This window comes from Mandrillus leucophaeus, unplaced genomic scaffold (assembly GCF_000951045.1).
Source record: "Mandrillus leucophaeus isolate KB7577 unplaced genomic scaffold, Mleu.le_1.0 Scaffold1194, whole genome shotgun sequence".
Classification (NCBI taxonomy): Eukaryota; Metazoa; Chordata; class Mammalia; order Primates; family Cercopithecidae; genus Mandrillus; species Mandrillus leucophaeus.
The window spans coordinates 478,001-498,086 of NW_012100254.1; the positions used below are offsets into that span (position 1 = coordinate 478,001).

At 44.2% G+C, this 20,086-nt stretch overlaps 1 protein-coding gene across 4 annotated transcripts in view; it reads right to left on the minus strand.

Moving 5' to 3' along the window:
- Window positions 1-689: 689 nt before the first annotated feature.
- PFKFB2 (6-phosphofructo-2-kinase/fructose-2,6-biphosphatase 2) overlaps window positions 690-20,086 on the minus strand; it is a 47,112-nt gene continuing 27,715 nt past the window's right edge. For 2 of the 4 annotated variants that reach the window (XM_011966960.1, XM_011966969.1), the window contains 13 exons: window positions 19,550-19,675; window positions 18,913-19,009; window positions 18,423-18,489; window positions 18,214-18,288; window positions 17,807-17,863; window positions 16,490-16,614; window positions 13,960-14,167; window positions 13,361-13,507; window positions 12,100-12,204; window positions 11,230-11,359; window positions 10,391-10,453; window positions 10,063-10,127; window positions 8,702-9,435 (listed from right to left, as the gene is read on the minus strand). In XM_011966960.1, coding sequence (XP_011822350.1) covers window positions 9,268-9,435; window positions 10,063-10,127; window positions 10,391-10,453; window positions 11,230-11,359; window positions 12,100-12,204; window positions 13,361-13,507; window positions 13,960-14,167; window positions 16,490-16,614; window positions 17,807-17,863; window positions 18,214-18,288; window positions 18,423-18,489; window positions 18,913-19,009; window positions 19,550-19,675 — 1,433 coding nt within the window. In that variant the 3' untranslated portion in view covers window positions 8,702-9,267. Of the gene's footprint in view, window positions 2,695-8,701; window positions 9,436-10,062; window positions 10,128-10,390; window positions 10,454-11,229; window positions 11,360-12,099; window positions 12,205-13,360; window positions 13,508-13,959; window positions 14,168-16,489; window positions 16,615-17,806; window positions 17,864-18,213; window positions 18,289-18,422; window positions 18,490-18,912; window positions 19,083-19,549; window positions 19,676-20,086 lie in introns of those variants that run through there. The other 2 variants (XM_011966978.1, XM_011966987.1) reach the window with 2 other exon arrangements.

Below are 20,086 nucleotides of genomic sequence, written 5' to 3' on the forward strand. Positions count from 1 at the left end.
AGCTCAATGTACATATAACCAGTCTCTCACCTGTTTTCAAATTGGAGAATTCATAAGGCATTTTCATTCTATCAGAAGGACCCTTGAACTTAAAGAATCTGGAAATCCTCTGTTGTTATTATGAGCATTTCATTTTACCTCTATTTGCTATTGACCCCAAAAGAGTGTTCCAAGTTACTTTATCATATACATTTATGTAACCATTATCCAACATTATTTGGTCAAGGTCATTCATGAGGGCAAAAACATCCCCAGTAGAAAGAGATGGGTTATGTTACAAACCTGCTGTTAACCTTTCCTTTCCAATAATAAACGCCAGACAAAGGTCAGGGACTTTGTTTTAGTCACTGCCTGGCAATTAACAGGTAGTCGCTAAATATTTGTTAAATAAATAAATGAAACTCTAGGATGTCAATAATGCATGGCAGTCACAATCTTACTGATATCATTTTGAAATGCTGGTGGAACTTGAACTGGTTAAAATTACTAGTTGGAAATACACATACAATCTAATAATTTGAAAATCATTTTAAGCTAGTTTCAAACACATTTTGGACAATGTTAGTATTTTGCATACATATAATGTACCAAATGTTATCTTTTTGTGTGTTATCTTAAAAACTGCATTTTTAATTAAAAATAATTTTATTGTATTTTCTAATTACAAAAGCAATACATATTAGTTGCATTTTTAGCATGATTTTATTAATCCAGGAGATAAACATTTCTCCAGAGAAATGCATCTCTTGGTTTACACTTATAATAAAAATCAATGAGAAACAAAGTATTCAAAAAAATCCACTGTCCCTTAACATCATTATTTTCCTTTTACAGAAGACAGATATCTACATTCTGGAAAATTAAAATTAACTTAAGCTAATATGACATTAGACTTAAAAGGTCTACCTATCTACATTTCTACAAAAAAAAAAAAAAAAAAAAACCCGACAACACAAACTATATTACATTCTGATTAAATACATGCAAACAGTGACATGAAAACTCAAAAACGCCTTACATGGATAGAATAAATAACTAAATATAAACATTGTTTGATCATCAAAAGACAGTTTTTGATGCAGAGAGAAATCCATATCACAACAAAATCATTACAGTACAGCATGTGGTAGGCAGCCAGATGAAAATCATCAGCTACAGGGTAAGAAGCCTTCCTGAAGGCAGCTTTGTGCATAGAAAAGAAGCTCCTAGTTGCTGGATGCTGAACCGCCTGCAGCCCAGCTCATCACATCTTAGGTAACAGAGTCCTGTATCATCCACAGTATAAAAGAACCATTTGAGAAAAGCTACATTTCGTTACTTTTCTTGCTACTCACCCTTTTGCCCAGCAAGTGAGCATTTGAGTGAAAAGGAAAAAAAAAAAGAAAGAAAAGTAAAGCTAAAAACATACTATTCTTTAAAAAAATAGACTTTCCTTGCAAGATATAATATCCTGTGGGGATTCCATATGCTCTTCAGGAACAGTGACATGTCAAAATCACATTTACAGAGATACATTCATACATTTGACAATCACTAGGGAAGAGTTATCTAATTTGTCTGTAAGGGAAAACAAATGACTAATGCACTGAGGCGCTGGTCCATGACCCCGTCACCCTCACTTTTACATGAAAGACCAGTGACCACAATAGTGACAAGTGGCCAAGAGGCAGGTATCAGGAGACTACTGCCCTCCAAGTCACAGCCACAGCTCTCTCAAGGACTGCATCAGGGTGACAGAGCCCACAGAGGGGCAGGTCTCCTTCCACCTGTTCTGAAGCCAAAACACTCCCTGATCGGGCTGATTTTCAAGGAGCTTTCTTGACTTACTCATGTGATATACATGGCACTCTACTTTTCTCTCTAGCCCACGTTCCCAACCACCTGGGAGAACCACATCAGCCCCATCTTGATGCATGAGAGGCACATGCATCAAGTTGAAAATACAGTAGCTACAAAAGGAAACTTAGAAGATGGGTACCCATTTCGGGGAGTCTTGCAGTCAGATCCTGTCCTGAAGGGCCTGGAACAAGAAAAAGTTCTCTAAATGAAAAGGTTGCTACTGACACTGTTCTTCTATCACTGCAGAAGATGTTTTAGGGACTGAATTTCTCAGAAGACTCTCCATTCACCTGATTTGTCTCTTGCTTCCAATGTGGCAAATGGTACCTGCTAGTATATGTATATTAGACTCTAGCCTGCTCGCCTGGAACAGATGCAGAGACCAGCTCTTACCTTCTCACTTGAAAAGTACATCTGAAGAAGTGCATTTGCACTTTGGGCAAAAAAGAGCCAGCAAAGGATGCAGACAGTCACAGCTAGGATGTTAAATGCCTATACAGAATGAGATTGACCGACTTGGACCAAACCCAGCAAAGAGATGACAAAAAGTCATTGGTTCAGGTTGCTGAATGTTTTGAGGCACAGGAAAGTTAAACTTTTCAGTGTAACTGATATTCCCATTAGGCAGGAGGGGAGGAAATGTGGTGGCGTTTCTCCAGGCCTCGTTTTGGTGGCCCCCAAAGTCCAGTTCCCACTCAACTTCCTGTTCTAGCCTCTGTGGAGCCGACATCCCAAGCTTTTCAGTAGATCCCAGTCCTTTGGAGAGGTGTGGCCTGAACATCCACATCATTAGCAAGGAAACATGGGGGATGCTGCGGAAGGGCGTCTGCGCACAGCCAGCGTGGTCTCTGCTGCCTACAAGCCAGAGAGGAAGAGACACAAAGCTATTACACCACCGCCAAGCAGCGAACATAAAAGTAGAGCGGAATCTTTCCCCTACCTTCCCTCCTCCCTCAACCTCCTCATTCCCACATCCATACACATGCATGAATACACTGGCGTGCCTACACACACACCTTGACTCTGGGGAGTCAGGCAAACTCGAATGGCGTAGTCATGGGCTTCTTTCCCTGAGGAGCTGACCTCGTGACCATATTGGACCAGGCACTCCTTTCAGACCTGGACCATAAGCTACATATCCAAGATATGAAGCAGAAGCAGTCAGGATCCCTCTGGTAGAAGGAGATCGTGTAGGCTACGTCAGCCAAAACACCATGCCAATAAAGTGACACTGTAATCAGGGGCTACTTGGCTTCTGAGGAGGGTCCCTACTGTTGTAGTTATACGAGTCCATTCTGAAATCAGTCATTAGAGCAGATCAACTTCTTCCCAGTAACTGGCATCTAACATTTTACCTTGTGGGAAATTCTTCCCCTAGCGTGGTGCTTCTCAAATGTTAAATGTGCATATGAATCACCTGGTGGTCCTGGTAAAACGAGGATTCTGACTCAGGAGGTCTGGGATGCGGCCTGGGATTCTGCATTTCTAATGAGCTTCTGGTCTTTAAGGTAACAAGGAATAAGCCATGAGAAGGGTAAAACAATCCCATCTGTATTTCCTGTCTCAAAAGAAATTAAGTGCTGTTTTATACCCGTGACCATAATCTCTTTAGAAATGGGCAAATCACATTTTAGGAGGAACAGTCTACTAAGTGCTAAAAAATCTCCAAAAGTTTTCTTTATAATAAATAACATGAGTTACATATTGCTAATGGGAATTACTGCATAGTGCAGTGAAATGTAATTGTTTCTTAATTCTTGCATAAGTGCCAACAGGTACACATAACTATTGAAGTTCATGTGCTTTCCATAATGTTCTTCCTGTCTTCCCCAGAAGGTGGCAGAAGAGAGCCATGGATACACCATGATCGTCAATTACAGTGAGAACTCATGGCTTGTCTTGAATCTGAATCCTTGTGCAGCATGAGGCAAAGTTTTAGGGGTGGGGAAGGGATGGGAAACACAACTGAAAATACTAAACAAAAAACCCAGAAGCCTTCTGATAGGTTCAAGTTACTCAACAATTTTATTTACCCATTCTACACACACACACACACAAAAACACATTTCAAATACAGTTATGCACACTTTAAATGGATCTGAGTGGCATACTTTGTTATCAGTGTCACCCAATTAAATCAGAATGTTGCTAAAGACTTACGTTCCTACTTTCAATAGAGCAGTGCCTAGGAAATCGGCAGCAGAACTCTATTCCTAGGCTTCCCAATCTGACCCATTCCCATTCAACCCAGAGATGCTCAGCCCCACATAGCAAAAGCATCACCATACCAGCGTAAGTTGATCTTCTTGTTACGTCAACATAATATAAAATGTACATAAGCAATTCAGATACAAAAACATTGCATAGGTAAACATTGGTCACAGATATCCAGTGAAAGGCTTACTGGAAATAATACTTTTGCCAACCCTTAAAATCAATTTTTAAATGCCAAATTTTCTGCTCATTTTTACTTACTAGATTAAGTGTTAAAGCCAAATGCATGGCTGACTAAAAATAGCAGCCCTATCCAATGGAATACAACATTCCAGAACAGGGTAAGCTGGCGACACAGAAGCTTCAGAAACGAACAGCGGAACTGAAGTTCTGCCCTAAAGCAGGGGACTGGATGAGATGACTTCAAGTAAAGGTAACAACTCCAGGCTCTAAACAGGCATTCCCTTAGCTGAGTTCACAAAATACCATAAAAGTGATGTATAACCTTTATCTTTTACAAAATGATGAGAATTTGGCCACTACTGTATAAGAAATGTCTATTTAAAATCATAGTGTACAGAACTCCCCTATAAAGAAAACATGTGGAGTGCTTAATTCCTTTCTTTGTTAGACACATTTAATAGAGAATTACCATAATGTACATACACTTCAGTGGGTACAATCAGAAAGCAGGCAGACTGTGAGCTTACAGACCCTATAACGTTAGTCAGGCAACACCCAGATTTTACTAGTCTATCAGTCAGCTCACGGACACTACTAGAGTCTGTCAGTCAGTCAACACATAGACATTACTAGAGTCTGTCAGTCAGTCAACACATAGACACCACTAGAGTCTGCAGTGACAAACAGATCCTACTAGAGTCAGTCAGTACACAGATCCTACTAGTCTATCAGTTGGTCAACATATAGACACTACCAGAGTCTGTCAGTCAGCACGCAGACACTGAAGTCAGTCAGCACAGAGATCCAACTAGAGACAGTCTCCTGGACAGTATGGGTCTAAATTAAATCCCTGGACACACTTCTGATATCTGTGTCACCTTCAGGGAAAGTCAATTCTACCCCACCAGTGTTGCAACCTGACTCAGTTGTTATATATTTTCAATAAGTCAAAATACATACTAGAAAAGCTGGGTAAATCTGTCAAATTTCTTGACAATGAACACAACGTGGCTTACAGGCTTGGCAAAGACAATGGAATGTGCATAAGATTACATAACCCAGATACAATTCTTCTGATTACTGGATACTTTTTCCCTTGCCCATTGGCCACTCCAACCACCAATGAGTTTCTGTCAATTAAGATCTCCTGCTCACAAAAAAAAAAGAAAAAAAAAAGTAACATAGATGAATTTATTTCCAAACAGCTATATCATATGTTTCTTCAAAATGCCAGTGTCTCTGAAGACCAAATGTGGGTTGCAAAGAGGATTACCCAGATCCTCATATGGAATACTCACCCATTCAGTCTAGGGGTACAAATATATTGTGTCCTTAACTCCAACTTCTTCGGAAACAAACAAACAATAACAACAACAACAGAACACCAGAGGCAAAGATATAGGGCAGATCCCTAGTACCATGCAAGTTTCTAGAAGCTTGTCTTATTCTACTTTACAACTCAATGTAAAATCATCCCTTTACCAAAACACAACAACAATACAGATAAGAGCTAAATTCCAATTTAGGGATTAGGAGATAAGAAGAGAAGTAGGCTCTCTAAATCTGCTTTAGAATTCTCTTTCAAATCTGTCATAGACTTGAAGTAAGAATAAGAAAACAGAATAATTTCCCTTTCCCCACTTTAGACAAGTAAATTAAAAAAAAAATTTTTTTTTAGAGGTGAGGTCTCACTATTTTGCCCAGGCTGGTCTCAAGTGATCCTCTGGCCTCAGCCTCCCAAGTATCTGGGATTACAGGTATAAGCCACAGCAACTGGCTTCTTCCAGTAGATTAAATGCTAATGTCTTTACCTATTTCTCACAAAACAAAACTTACAGCCTCAGCAGAGAGTACTTTAAGTCCATTTTTATTTTGTAGGACTTGTGACAGACATAACCATAGTAATGTATACAGACTACCAATATGCATTCAAGTAAGAAAACCAGGAGAGAAAAGATGAGAAGTAGAGATGAAACTTCTCTAAAATTTGGAGTAAGAGCTCTTTTCCATTCTACATTCTCCTGGCTTCTTCCTGCTGGACTTTTCTGAAGGGATCTTGCTTTAGAAACTAAAGGATGCTGAAGCCCTTGCTTTTCAAATTCCAATTTCTCATGTCCTGTCTGAGGATAAGACCACCTCAGCTCCTCTTCTGGAGAAAGCAAACTAGCACGGGGGAGAGTGGGGAAATAGCGGCAGGCTGAGAGCCACAGTGAACATCCCATGACCTGTCTCTAACGCTGGGGTTAATGACAGGTTAATACAATGCTAGCTTGTTAGAGAAGTCCCCTCTTGCTAGGAGTAGGTACAGTGTTAATCCAAAGTCTGTGGAAAAGTGCTCCCTCCTCTCATTCACTAGCTCTGAATTACTCTCACCTCACAGCAGAAGAAAGGCTGAATGCCCATTTGGGCTACAGATGCCAGCATCCAAGCGAATGTAGACAATGCAATCTTGTAAAAGTGCCAAACATGCCTCCCCAATCATATCTCATTCTCACGTTGGTGGTGGTGGGGGCATCCCCATCCCCTAATCCTCGTAGTCTCATAGCCATAGGACAACAGGAAAGTCAGGAGAAGTGATGTGATGGTGAACACTTCTAGACTCAGAGTGTTGCTGTAATGTAAATGTCCATTTGTTATAAATTACATGTCCTGTCTCTTAAAATAACCTTCCTCTGGGCAAGGACCTTTTCTTCTACTTCTATGTATCTTTCCCCTATCCCTGCCCGCACGGGCCCAAAGCTCCACAAAGACACTAAGTACACGTTATATAACCACTAAACAAGAATAGCAGGTTACTTAACATATTGGACACAATTTTGAGAAGAACCTACGTAAGCAGCCTTTAGAAGCTGGCTGTGGTATCCTACTTGGGACACATGAGTAAAGGACTCGGGGTCAGGAGGCAGTTGCCAGTGAAGACAACCTTTATCATCCTGCAGGGTCTGTACCTCTCCCCAGGGTGCTTAAAATCCAGAGGCAATTATTTAATTCAGTGATTTGTTCCACATCACTCAGCAGTGTAAAGGGTTAAAGATGGGACTAGAACCTAGAATAACCCTCAAACACAGCAGCCTGCCTTCCAGGGGGTTATATCATTTAACATTATGATCTGCTCAAACATCAAACCCAAAGAACTGTCCTCTCAGGATGATGAGGAATTCAGAATTCCTAGGCTGACACTTTTGTCTGAGGAACTATTATCCCAGTATTTTTCCACCTAACTTTCTAAGGTGGAGTTCTTAACCCGGGCTATGAATCAGAATCATCTGGGAAGCTACTTAAATACATGCAAGTCCAGACCCAGACCCCAGAGATTCTGAGTCAGTATTAAGCATAAGGTAGACACAGACATGTTTATGATTCAACAATTCTAAAGGAGATTCTAAGGAAAACTCCTGGATGAGAACGACAGCAAAAAGTCTTCCATTACCAAATGAAAACACCCTTGGAAAACAGCTAACTTCTTCCCACTGGCTACCTCTAAAAGACAAGCTGATAACTTTAAGGTGGGGAGTCACCTATCTCTTTTTAAAATCCCATAAGAACCCTAAACTTGCCTCTCAAAAAAACATACATATATTTGTACATTTTGCAGGCAAAATTGGGAAAGAGGATAAGCCATCAAGGTCATCAAGGGGCTAAGAATTTCTTCCCTGAAGATTTTACGTTTAACCCTACAAAGAAAATGAAATGACAGAAATGAATAGAGAAATACAAACAGTTAAGAGCTACATCCCACAGGGTTCCAAGGACTTCTCTGGACATCAAGATGAGATAGTTTCTCCTTATGAACAAAAGAATACTCCAATGAGAGAGATTAAATTCATCATCAAGCTTTTCCACATTTGGGGGAAAAAAATGCTCATATAAAAACTATTGTGTTTTGACGTTTATTTCTTCTAAAGGAGAGTGTGCTGAAAGTATTCAAAAATAAGCAGTTTTAGTGAACTCTTCTCTGCCTCTTGCCTTGAGCAATTCAAACATCAGTGGTGACTCCTGAATCTAACTGCCCTTCTAAACAGCCCCAGAGGATACTGGATTGGCAGGAAAAGTTGCTGTGATTGGCAAAGAACCTGAGAGCCATGGGAGAAAAGATATGACTACTCACCAAGAGTCCTGTAAGAGCTAGAGCCCACCCTACTCTCCTAAACCCCACTCTGCGGACCTCAAAAGACCCAGGCCTGACTAAGTTAAAAATAAAAACCAAGACATTTCCCACATGCTCAGAGCCAGATTCCCCCAGGGCAACAAAGACTTAGGACTGTTTCTCATGAAAGGAGGCAAGAACTCTCACCCTATGTCCACTTGCAAGCTCGAGAATATTCTGTGGATGTTCTGTAGCCTAGGCTGGCCCTTGCAGGACCTAGCTGGAGAGAAAGAGAGAAAGGAAAGGAAAGACTCCTCCAGTCCAGATCCATTTAGACCCACTGCAGAAAGCATCAACTGGGCCAGACTTGTCTCTTGCCAATCACCCCTTCCTTCCTAGACAGACACCACAATGTCATGCATTACACTGGACAATCCAGAGGGGACATGAAAGTGGGGAAAGAAAGCAGTCAAGTAAGGACTGTGAGGAAAACACACAATGAAGAGACGAAAGTGAAGGAAAAATAGACTTTTGTCCCCGCACTGCTCACCCGCCCTCCATCCCCCAACACTTCGCCAACACGAGGACATTAGTGAAGTAAGACACCAGAGAACAGAGAGAAGAACCAAGAGTGTGGGGCATGCTCAGCCCCAAGGGGGCCTTTTTCCTCCTCCTCCAGACCATCCCATCTGATAATCTGTCCTAAAAGACTCAATTTGCTAACTTGCCCCTGGGTGGAAAGATGTTTCAAACTGGAGAACAGCTAAAGTTGTCCTATAAACACGTAACCTCATGTTCTGTGTTAAGATTCATGGTGAAGTGTCAGGGGTGGGGGTGGAGGGAGGAAGTTAAATGACTCCTTGGTGATTAGTGGCAAAGGCAGGAGGCCAGGGCTGGAGGGAAACACACGGTTACACCACCGGAATGCTGACTTGGGTCTTCGGCTAGTCGGCCCCTTCTTGCAAGTCCTGGGCACGGAGAGGGCTGAGGGGCTTGAGGGGCCGGCTCCCAACACTGTAATTTCTTGGACGCCTTATTGTATTCGAACTGGACAGAGGCGTAAAGCTGTTCCTTCTCATCCTTACAGGGGTTTGGTTCTTGGGAAAGTTGTTCTGATTGGAAATGGAGGGACACCACACAAATGAAAGCCAAGCCAAAAGCTCACTCATACAGTTAATAATGCGCTTGTAACCACAACAGCTTCCCTCACTCCTGCTCCTCTGCACACAGGCTCCCTCATAGGCACGGGCCATGGTCTGGCCTCCTAGCATCAGGGAGCTAAAAGGGAGAAGCTTCTTGAGCATAACATTCTAAAGCAGGAAAAAGACCCAAAGAAAGGAAGGGGCTTATTGAAGACCACACAGATTACCAGGGACCGACTTAGGAACGAACCTAAACCTCCTGACCCTCACCTTATAGGCTCCTTTGGACTCTGCTTTCCAAAGGGACACTTGGGGTTGGAGCGGGGTGGTAATTTGCATTTCACTTCAGCCAAACACTTTCCATATTTAATTGAATTTCCAGGAGGCAGCATTCAAGGTTAAGACTCATGAAAGGGGTACTAATTTTAAAAAATAATAATTCCAACATCACTTTCAGACGTAGCGAACTACGTTGGAAGTAAGTTCTGAATCTGTTTCCCTTTTGTACATAAAAGAAACCCCAGACTCTTGATGCCAAAGCTTCAAAGACTCAAGGTGGCAGGGAAACTGGCATGGTCATCGTGGGAAAATACTTACAGTTGGCTTGTCACGGTGCGTGTTCACAGCCTCCACGTTAAGTTTAATTGTTTCCACTTTGCACCCTGAGAAAACAGAGGAAAGAGAGGACTTAAGGAAAAAGGTTCAATGGAAAATTCCTTAGTTTCATTATGGGAAAGTATACCACAAAGGAATGTATGCATTTTGCAATACACATAGTCATGCATACATCCCTTTCAAAACAGAAGGCACTGATGGAGCTTCCCTGGTGTATAGGGATAATGAAGCTGAACTCTAGGCAAACCTTAGAGAAAATTCTGACCTTCCTCAATTCCCAGCTCCCGCCAGCCCCTATGCGCATAGTTACCGTAGGCCACAGGAGTAAGTTTGAAGATGGTATGGAGAGGGCATCTCAAGTATGGTAGCTCATCTGAAAACAGAAAGACCAGGTGAGGGAAGTCTCTTAGTATTATGGAGTAAGGTCAAGTTAGTGGAAGAGACAATCTACAGAGCTCATGAGTTTCCCTTACTCTGACCACCTCTTAGAGTTGTACAACTCCTCCCTTAAACTCCAGACCACAAAGCCACCCAACCTTCTGAGTGGCTAAGGAAGGAAATAGGCCATCTTAGATCCTTCCATGCAGGCAAAACAGGAAGAAGTACTGTAGCCAGAGAGCCCAATGGAAGGGGTTCACCTGCGTACAGCAAAGACCCGTAATACCTGGCCACAACAGCTTCCCAGTAGCTCAGGATGCTGAGCTCAGCCTCCACAATGCAGGCTTCCCAGGAGCTCTGGAAGATCGGGAAGGGAAGTATAGAAGAAGGCAGTGGCACCTTCTTACTTCCCTTACCCAGAAACAACTGCTGCTTCTAAGATACCACCCTCCTAGTAAGCAGCGTGGCAGGCTGGGGATATTCAACCACTGTCCTGATGCTGCCAGGAGTGTCAGCGTGACACTGGCCTTTGAGCCAGGCAGGATCAAGGAGCACCAGTAGCAGCCACTCTCCATTGGAAGCTCTTGTAGCAGCAGAGCGAACTCAGCAAGTCATTGACCTAGTGGCTGCTGGGAGCCCCACACTGCTGTCTGGAGAAAGTACTCTAATTTGAGTGGAGATAGGGAGGTCTGTTTCCCAGGAATCCTGGTGCCACTGCAAGTCCAGCCCTCTCCCCCTGGATGTGTCTCCCAGCCCCTCCCTCAAAGGCACCTGCGCCCTTATCCAAGAAGTAGGCCAGGAGGCAGCGCATGACAGCCTGGTGGGAGATGACGAGGACATTGCCCTGACGTTCCAGCTCCATGATGACAGGCTCCAGCCGCTGTACCAGGTCCTGGTATGACTGTGGAGGGAAATGGGGCAGGCTGGCAGAAGCCCAGGTGCAAGTTGGCAGCCAAGTCAGTGGCTGGACCTTGGAGACTAAAGGCCACTTCTTCCTCAGCTGGCTTTCCTCCTGGAAGCTCAGTGAGTTCATATCACCTGCCCCCAGCCCTGGTGTCTCTTGAGAAAACTCAGATCTTTCAAGAGCAATATTTAGACCAAGAAAACTATAGGTTAAGAAAAGGAAGTGTGAGTTCAACCTGTGTGTTTGTGCTTTTTCTTCCCACAGATTCATTCAGGCACTGAGACAACAAAAGATTCCTAGGGGTTTCCTGTACCTCCGCCACTCAGTTTTATTTACTTTTGGCTCACACATCCCTACAGTATGGAAGCCACTTAGACAAGGAAATAGCCTAAAACACTCAAGACGAGAGAGGAATAATTCCTATCCCATATATTTACTTGGAGACTCCACTTATGTGGGGGTGGGATTGAGAGTACAAGGAAAAAAAGAAATAAAAATGATTGTGTTGATTCTAAAACATATTGAACACAGAGGACGCCTTGTCACCCTTATCTCTGGGAATCTTAACAATTAATGAGGCATTCGATTGTCTAAGCTAAATGAAACCAAAATGACCCAAGGGAAGGAAGATAAATGACGCCTAGAACCTCCAAATCACGTTCAATCCTTCCCCCAAATTAAAGCTAAACCTTCAGCAAGGGGCTAGGCAGTCACTTTACATGATAAAGGTGTCTTACCTCCCCACCAGGATATCGATACAGATACTTCTCTTGATCTCGAAGTGCAAACTCTTCTGGGTACCGCTTCTCAATCTCGGCATAGGTCATCTCTTCACACACGCCCTGCAAAAAGCCACTTGAAGCTGGCTTGGGGAGATAGACTGTCCCACACCAGCCCCATCCCAAATAAGGAAGATGACACCAAAGAATGCTAGTTTCTTAGTGCGCGCCAGGCACTGTGCTGGATCCTTTCATGTATTGCGGCCACCTGTGACCAGAGTGTCACAGAGTGTCGCAGAGTGTCACAGAGTGTCTGTGACTCACCGGGTGAGGAACACTGCAGGGAGGAGGCAACTTCTCCAGCTCAAGCTACCATGTTCTCCTACTACTGGGGGGGTGGAACTTACAGGTCAAGAAAATCAAGAGGCTAAAAGGAACAAGAAGCAGAGAAGGAGGGAAACTGAAGGGACTGGAGACTTTGCAGGAAAAATAAAAGGGTAGAAGGAAGGAAAGAAAAAGAAATGTCGGCCAGGCGCGGTGGCACACACCTATAATCCCAACCCTTTGGGAGGCCGAGGCGGGTGGATCACAAGGTCAAGAGCTCAAGACCAGCCTGACCAAGATAGTGAAACTCCATTTGTACTAAAAATACAAAAATTAGCGAGGCGTGGTGGTGGCTGTCTATAATCCCAGCTACTAGGGAGGCTGAGGCAGAGAATTGCTTGAACCTGGGAGGCAGAGGTTGCAGTGAGCCAAGATTGCACCAGGGCACTCCAGCCTGGGCCACAGAGCAAGATTCCGTCTCACAAAACAGATAAATAAAGTAAAAAGAAAAAGAAATGTCCACTTTTGTGCTCAAGAAGAGAGAAAGCCAAGAGAAATTTTGGGAAAAACTTTTCTGAATAGCTAACCAAATTATCTAAGCAGAAAGTAAAGAAGTAGGTTGCTAGCTATTTCTTTTTCCCAGGAGGCAAATATACAAAGGAACAAAATGAGTCCTTGTTAGCCCCACTTTCCCCAGGTGCCAGAAAGGCTGGCTCAAAAATTGGTTTGGGTCCCATGATTGGCACAGGTACTGAAGCAGGCAGGAAACCCCCGACTGGGGGTGCAATTGTCCTCCCTGAGCCCCCAAACCGGCCATAGAGTCAGCTTCCTCAGAGTTTTTACTTGGTGGTTCTAGTTTCCTAGATAAAAATGTCCAAATAGTGACTTCTGAGAGTTCCTGCCTGAATATGAGACTCTTGTTGGCTTTTCTGGGCCTTCAGAGCTTCCTACTCACAGCATCAATCTCATTGAGAATCTTCCACTGCTCATAGGGCACCCCGAGAGACTCAGCAGTCTGTATGGTCCTCTTCAACTGGCTTGTCCACACTTTGAGGTCTGTTATCTCCTGTTCCGCCAGAAACTTCCTTAGAGCTTGGGCAAACTGGGGTTTAAAAATGAAAATTAAGGGTAAAAAGAAAACACACACACACACACACACACACACTCAACACACACATACACAAAGCCTGCTGATGTGGCCTGTAATGGACAATATGCATAGCCATGGTCAAAATCCATAAGGTGCTACATAGTTAATATAAACCCAAAAGGAAATGAACTTTAACTGGAGCACCCTGTACATTGCTAAGTACACAAGTTGTGCCCAGTGAATATCTGATGGCTGAACAATCACAGCAGAAATGGCTCCAAGTTATCTACACTTCAATACAGGGCTAGACGCAGTGAGCAAGAACACACCTTGAGCACTTGCCTGACTATGGAATCACAGCCTCCGTTCAAATGGGATTTAAGTAAGGAGATAAAAGAGATGACCTCAGCCATGCCCTTCTAACTCTAAGCCTAGAAAATCCAGTGTGCTGACTAATTACTCACCTGCTTTCCCCTCACGGAGAGGCCAGAGTCACCCCCAATCTTCCCCAAGAGATTGAACTCGCTTTCTCCATGCCGGCAAAGGTAAATGGTGCGAGGCTGGACGTGGATATTCATGAGGTAGTAGACTATCTTGCTCTGGATGTAGTCCTGGACTCTGTTGACTAAAAATCGCTGGCCCACATTTATCACCTTGATGAAAGAAAGATCCCTGGGACAGGAAAGAAAAAAAAAATTCCCTGGGTATGAAAATCTGAGAATAAGAATCAGAGGGAAAAGGATTTCTATAGGGACTTGCAGGCTCACAGCTGCTCTTCCTCCCCTCCTCTGTCACACCCACGTTTATGGAACCAAATGGTAGGAGATTAATTACTCCTTAAAACCAAGATGAAGTACAATTTCCTGAACTTCTAGTCAGTTCATACCATTTCCTCAGTGCCTGTACTGTGACACGCGATGTAGATAAATATGATAAACAGAATTCAGGCTTCCCATCAGGGGCTAGACTAGGTGACCTGAAGATTTTGCTGCTAAGCCCGAAATTTGGTGAGAAAAACAGGCCCCATTTGAGGCAGTCAAGACCTGGCCAGAATATGGCATGACGAGCAATGAGGGGAAGGGAAGAGGCAGCAGAAGCACAGACAGCAATGTTTATACACTCCCTGCATCTACCTAATCATGCTTCTCTCAAAGACAGTTTCAGACATTGCTTGCTTTGAGATCAACATGAGATTGTTCTCTTTATAAAAGTCATACGTGTGGCTGGGCACGGTGGCTCATACCTGTAATCCCAGCACTTTGGGAGGCCAAGGCAGGTGGATCAGGAGATCAGGAGTTTGAGACCAGCCTGGCCAACATGGTGAAACCCCTTCTCTACTAAAAATACAAAAATTAGTCAGGCGTGGTGGCGGGTGCCTGTAATCCCAGCTGAGATCATGCTACTGCACTCCAGCCTGGGCAACAAGAGTGAGAGACTCCATCTCAAAAAAAAAAAAAAAAAAAAGTCGTAAGTGTTTATTTTAAATCAAAAAATCAGAAAAAATGATGGAAGCATGCAAATCACGCATCACCCTACTACCAGAGATAACATATACAAACACACACGTATATGTAGATCTTCTGTATGTTTTTCTAGGTGGGACTTTGTTCCAAATGAAGAATACTTTTATGCCATATCTAGGAGGTGGTTTTCAGCCTCCATATTAAGGGGATTCTGGGAAACCCACTTGAAGGAACTGAAAGGCTCAAAACATTAAACAGACCACTGTATTCAGTGTGCCATGCACATTAAATGTGCCATTTGCTTGGCTGCAGGTCTGTATGGTCTGAATAGAGCTGTTAACTGCCCTGAATGCATCCATGCTCTTTCATGAGGCCACATTCTTGCAGATGTCCATGTGTACACCATCTTTCTTTAACATGAACTTGGTTTTGCTGTGGCTCATATACGTCATACATGACAAGTTAATCTATAGTCTATGCCATTCTGCCAACAAATGCTTTCATAGTAATGACAGCTGGCATTGATCAGACATTTCTCTGAGTCAGGCATGTTCCTGAGGGCTTTGCATGTTTTTTATACACACACACACACACACACACACACAGAGAGAGAGATAAAAAATATGCAATATGTAATATATATAATATGTTATGCTATAATATGCATGATATACACACAAGCATTAATATATGTAAAATATTATATAATATATATACAGTAAACTTTTTAAAAACTGATGACACATCTCCGAAGGGTATCCTACAACACTCCTGTTCAGATAGGGAGCAGTGGTTCTCAACCACAGATGATTGTGACCCCCGGGGAACATCTGCTATGTCTGGAGACATTTTGGTTGTCACAGCTTGGAGGTGTTAACTGGCAAAGGCCAGGGAAGCCGCTAAACATCCTAAACATCCTACAATACACAGGACAGCTCCTACAATAAAGAATTACCCAGTTCAAAGTGCCAATAATACTGAGATTGAGGAAATCATGCTCTAGAGACCAGAGAGAAAAAAATTGATGATAAAAACCACTTCCGGCCAGGCGCAGTGACACATACCTGTAATCCCGGCACTTTGGGAGGCCGAGGCAGGTGGATCACTTGAGCTCAGGAGTTCAAGACTAGCCTGGCCAACATGGGGAAACTCTATCTTTACTAAAAATTAAAAAAAAAAAAAAAAGCCGGGCATGGTGGCACAGGCCTGGGGTCCCAGCTACTCGGGAGGCTGAGGTGGGAAGATCACCTGAGCCCGGGGGCAGCAGCTGCAGTGGGCCCTGATTTTGCCACTGCACTCCAGCCTGGGTAACGGAGCGAGACCCTGTCTCAAAACAAAACAAAACGCTTCAGTTTTTCATGTACAAGATGCAAGCCACAAATCCATACCTTATTTCTCTGGGATGATGTTAACACATCTAGATCTATAGATGTAGGTTATCAGAAGGAAATTAGAGAACTGAGGGAGAAAGGTTATTTTCCCAGATGAGACCTTTGCCTTGGGCCCTTCAAACCATGGCCTTAAACCTTACTTGTCATAGTTGTCTGGGTCAAGGGGTCGGTAGGTAACTTTGTAGCACTCAATTCTCTTCAGGAAGTCCTCCATCACGTTCTCTCTGTTCCTTTCAGGGTAGTCAGGGCTCGACACCTTAACCTCCTGAAATCATAAAAACAGTAAAGGCCTCATCAGAGGTCTGCCCTTAACAGCCCTCCTACAAATAGCCACTACTAAAAAAAAGAAAAAGAAGTCCATAAAAGTCGCCTTTCTCTGGAACACTGGCACTCCACTCATTGAGTACCCCCTCCCCCGCCCCACCCCGCCCCGTCCTGTGACCCTGGCAACCAAAAAAGTTAAGACAACTGGGGAGTCATGTGCCTGCACTTGGCTGAAGGACAGAGGCAGTCACGCAGCCAAAGCTGCTCCTGGGCCCCAATCCCTTTATGTAATTTCCTGAGAAAACAGAACAGGCTCCAATGTTTCTCCATTACCACTCAGAATAGAGTGCTTGACCCCAGTGCCTGACTTGGGACCAGATGCCTCTTCCTCAGATGATCCCAAGTTCCTACGGCTGGGAGAGCACCTGCATAAGACCATGTACAGATATCTGCTCAGCCCAGCAGAGCACAACCCATCCAATGGGGACGGTCGTACACTGTGACCCCGCACGGCATAAGAAGCCTGATGTATAGAACACTGACTAGAATATTGGACAATTGCTGGGGAGATAACCTTCCTGTAGGTAAGTCCTGAAATGAAGAGTCTGATCTATTCTTTTTTTTTTTTTTTTTTTGAGACAGGTTCTCACTCTGTTACCAAGACTAGACTGCAGTGGCACAATCATGGCTCACTGCAGCCTCAACCTCTCAGGACAGGTTCTCACTCTGTCACCCAAGACTGGACTGCAGTTGTAAAATCACGGCTCACTGTGGCCTCAACCTCCCAGGCTAAGGTGATCCTCCTAGGCTCAAGCAATCCACCTGCCTCGGCCTCCCAAAGTGCTGAGACTACAGGCACGAGCCACGGTGCCCAGCTGATCTATTCCAACATCTAGGTCTCAGCATCCAGATAATACCCAGAACACAGGGCCAAGACTCCTACAACCTAAACCCTGGTTTCAATTCAACAGCGAATTCTTACTTGATTCCTTAAAGCCTCAGTTTCCTCTCCCAAGAGAAGAGTGTAGAAGTACCAGATGGTGCTCTGGCAGATAGAAAAGATCTTTTTGTGATGTTAAACATGTCTATTTCTCTCTTTCATTACCCAAAACACCCCTCCCCAACAAAACACACACACACATACACACAGCACAAAAGGTGAAGAGGAGATGATATGTAGGGGTGTCACCAACCAGAATATTGGCAGCAATGACATCAGGATCATCACAGACAGATTCCACAAAGAATACCTGGCCATGGAGAGAAGGCAGTGATGAACACGTCAAAAATGCCAGGCTGTGAATTAAGAGCACATGCTCATCTACCCCACCCAGCCACTACATCTCCCAGGATTTTCTTCATGAAAGTGGCCTTCAAGTCCTCCTCATAGCTCTCACCACATCCCCTGGGCCTCAAACATACAGGCTAAAGGTCTGAGAAAGGACCTGAATGAAAACACTCCAGGACGGGGGAATGCTCTGAGGGAAGAGATTCAGATATCCCATCCTGTCCTCACCCACTACAGTCAGAGATCCATGCCCATAGCATGACTCCCCACCTCTACTTATCCCTTTTCCTCCAGTGTGGAGTCAGATCCTACCTTGAAGGAATTCTGTTCAGCAAAGTTCAAAATCATGTCCCTCCTCTCCCGGGTTGTATTGGTGGCATCAAACACCTGTGAAGAAAGCACGCAAGGTAAATGAGCAGGAACAGAGAAATGGAACCCCACCAGGGCAGACTCAAGGTAGGGCTGGGTAGCCAGGCTGCTGCAAGGGTGGGGACCAGAAAGAAGAAGTAGATAAAGCTTACCGCAATCTGACCATTCTCCTCAGTGAGATATGCCTTAACATCTTCCAGCGCCACCAGAGCACACTGTCTGCCATGAGAGCAAATGAAACCAGCAAGGAGAGCTAAGCTCAAACATAGTCAGAGACACAAACATTCCGGTGGCTACAGGAGTCACATCCTGCCCACTTAGTTTCCCACTGTTCAAAACCTTTCTCTAACTAGATCTTTCCACTTTCTCACTGAGGGTTTTCACACCATCCTACAACCCCTTCCTGCCCCTGCCCCAGTGCACAGATCTTAGCCCTCTTTAGACTTCTCCTACAAGCACACAGGTATCGCTGTGAGCCCTGTTCTTCTGACCACCCAAGCCCAAAGTCACTTGCCCATCAGGTAACTTCCATTTCACTTCCCCATAAGATATTTACCGAGATGAAACCAAACCCTGTCACACCAAGTCTCACGACAGCCAAGAAACAGCTGACCTGGAGATCAGGCCTTAAACAAGACTCACTTGCGGATCTTCATGGCCTCCTCATTGTCATGCCGAAAGAAGTCGTAGGACTTATAGGACTTGACTGCTTCACGCCGATACACCCCAAGATTAAACACTGCAGAAGACACCCAAATCCTTCAGCAGCAAAACAATATGATGGCCCCACCAAACGGGACCTGTTTCTTGATCTAATGTCAGAGTGGCCAAGGGGATGAAAAAAGCAGCAGCATGGTAGGTTGGGAACAATATCAGATTAAGAGTCAAAGAGTTGGGTTCAAGTCCTGACTTTCTAGACCTTGGACAAGTCTTAAGCTGCCTGAGGTTTCAATTTCCTCAGCCACTCTGTCTATCTCACAGAGACACTGCTAGGGTTATATAAGATGATGTCCACATAAGGCCTCTGAAAATGTACAGCCCTAAGCTCATCTAAATCTTAACAGTCCTATCAAAGGCATTCCCTCAAAACTAGGCCAATCCACCCACGCCAGGAGGAGACAAGTCTGGGAATAGAGAATAACTCCAGTAAACCAGAAAGCAACTGCTATTTCTGCCAGAAGCACCCTATAGCACTGATGCCAGGAAGAAGAAGTCCCCTGGAGACCTGTGAGGCCCAGGAACTAATAATTTCCTTTCCTAGGGAATGAGCCACACTTACCTTTGGTGGGCACTCCAATCCAGTTGAGGTAGCGTGTTAGTTTCTTAGACACGTAGGTTTTACCCCGGGCTGGCAAACCAATCATAACGATGAGAGTCGGGGAGTTGGTCATGTAGGAGGCCCATGCTAGAAGGAAATGAAACAACATAAAATGAAATGACTAGGGTCCTAGTAAGGTTTTCTGGTGTTTGTTTTTTTGAGACGGAGTCTTGCTCTGTCGCCAGGCTGGAGTACAGCGGCGTGATCTCAGCTCACTGCAACCTCTGCCTCCCAGGTCAAGAGATTCTCCCCCCTCAGCCTCCTGAATACCTTGGACTACGGGCACCCGCCACCATGCCCAGCTAATTTTTGTATTTTCAGTAGAGACAGGGTTTCATCATGTTGGCCAGGATGGTCTCAATTTCTTGACCTCGTGATCCACCCACCTTAGCCTCCCAAAGTGCCGGGATTACAGGCATGAGCCACCGCGCCCCGCTGGGGCCTAGTAAGGTTTATACACTGAGCTATGAACTTCAGAGTCATAATCTCATTTTATCT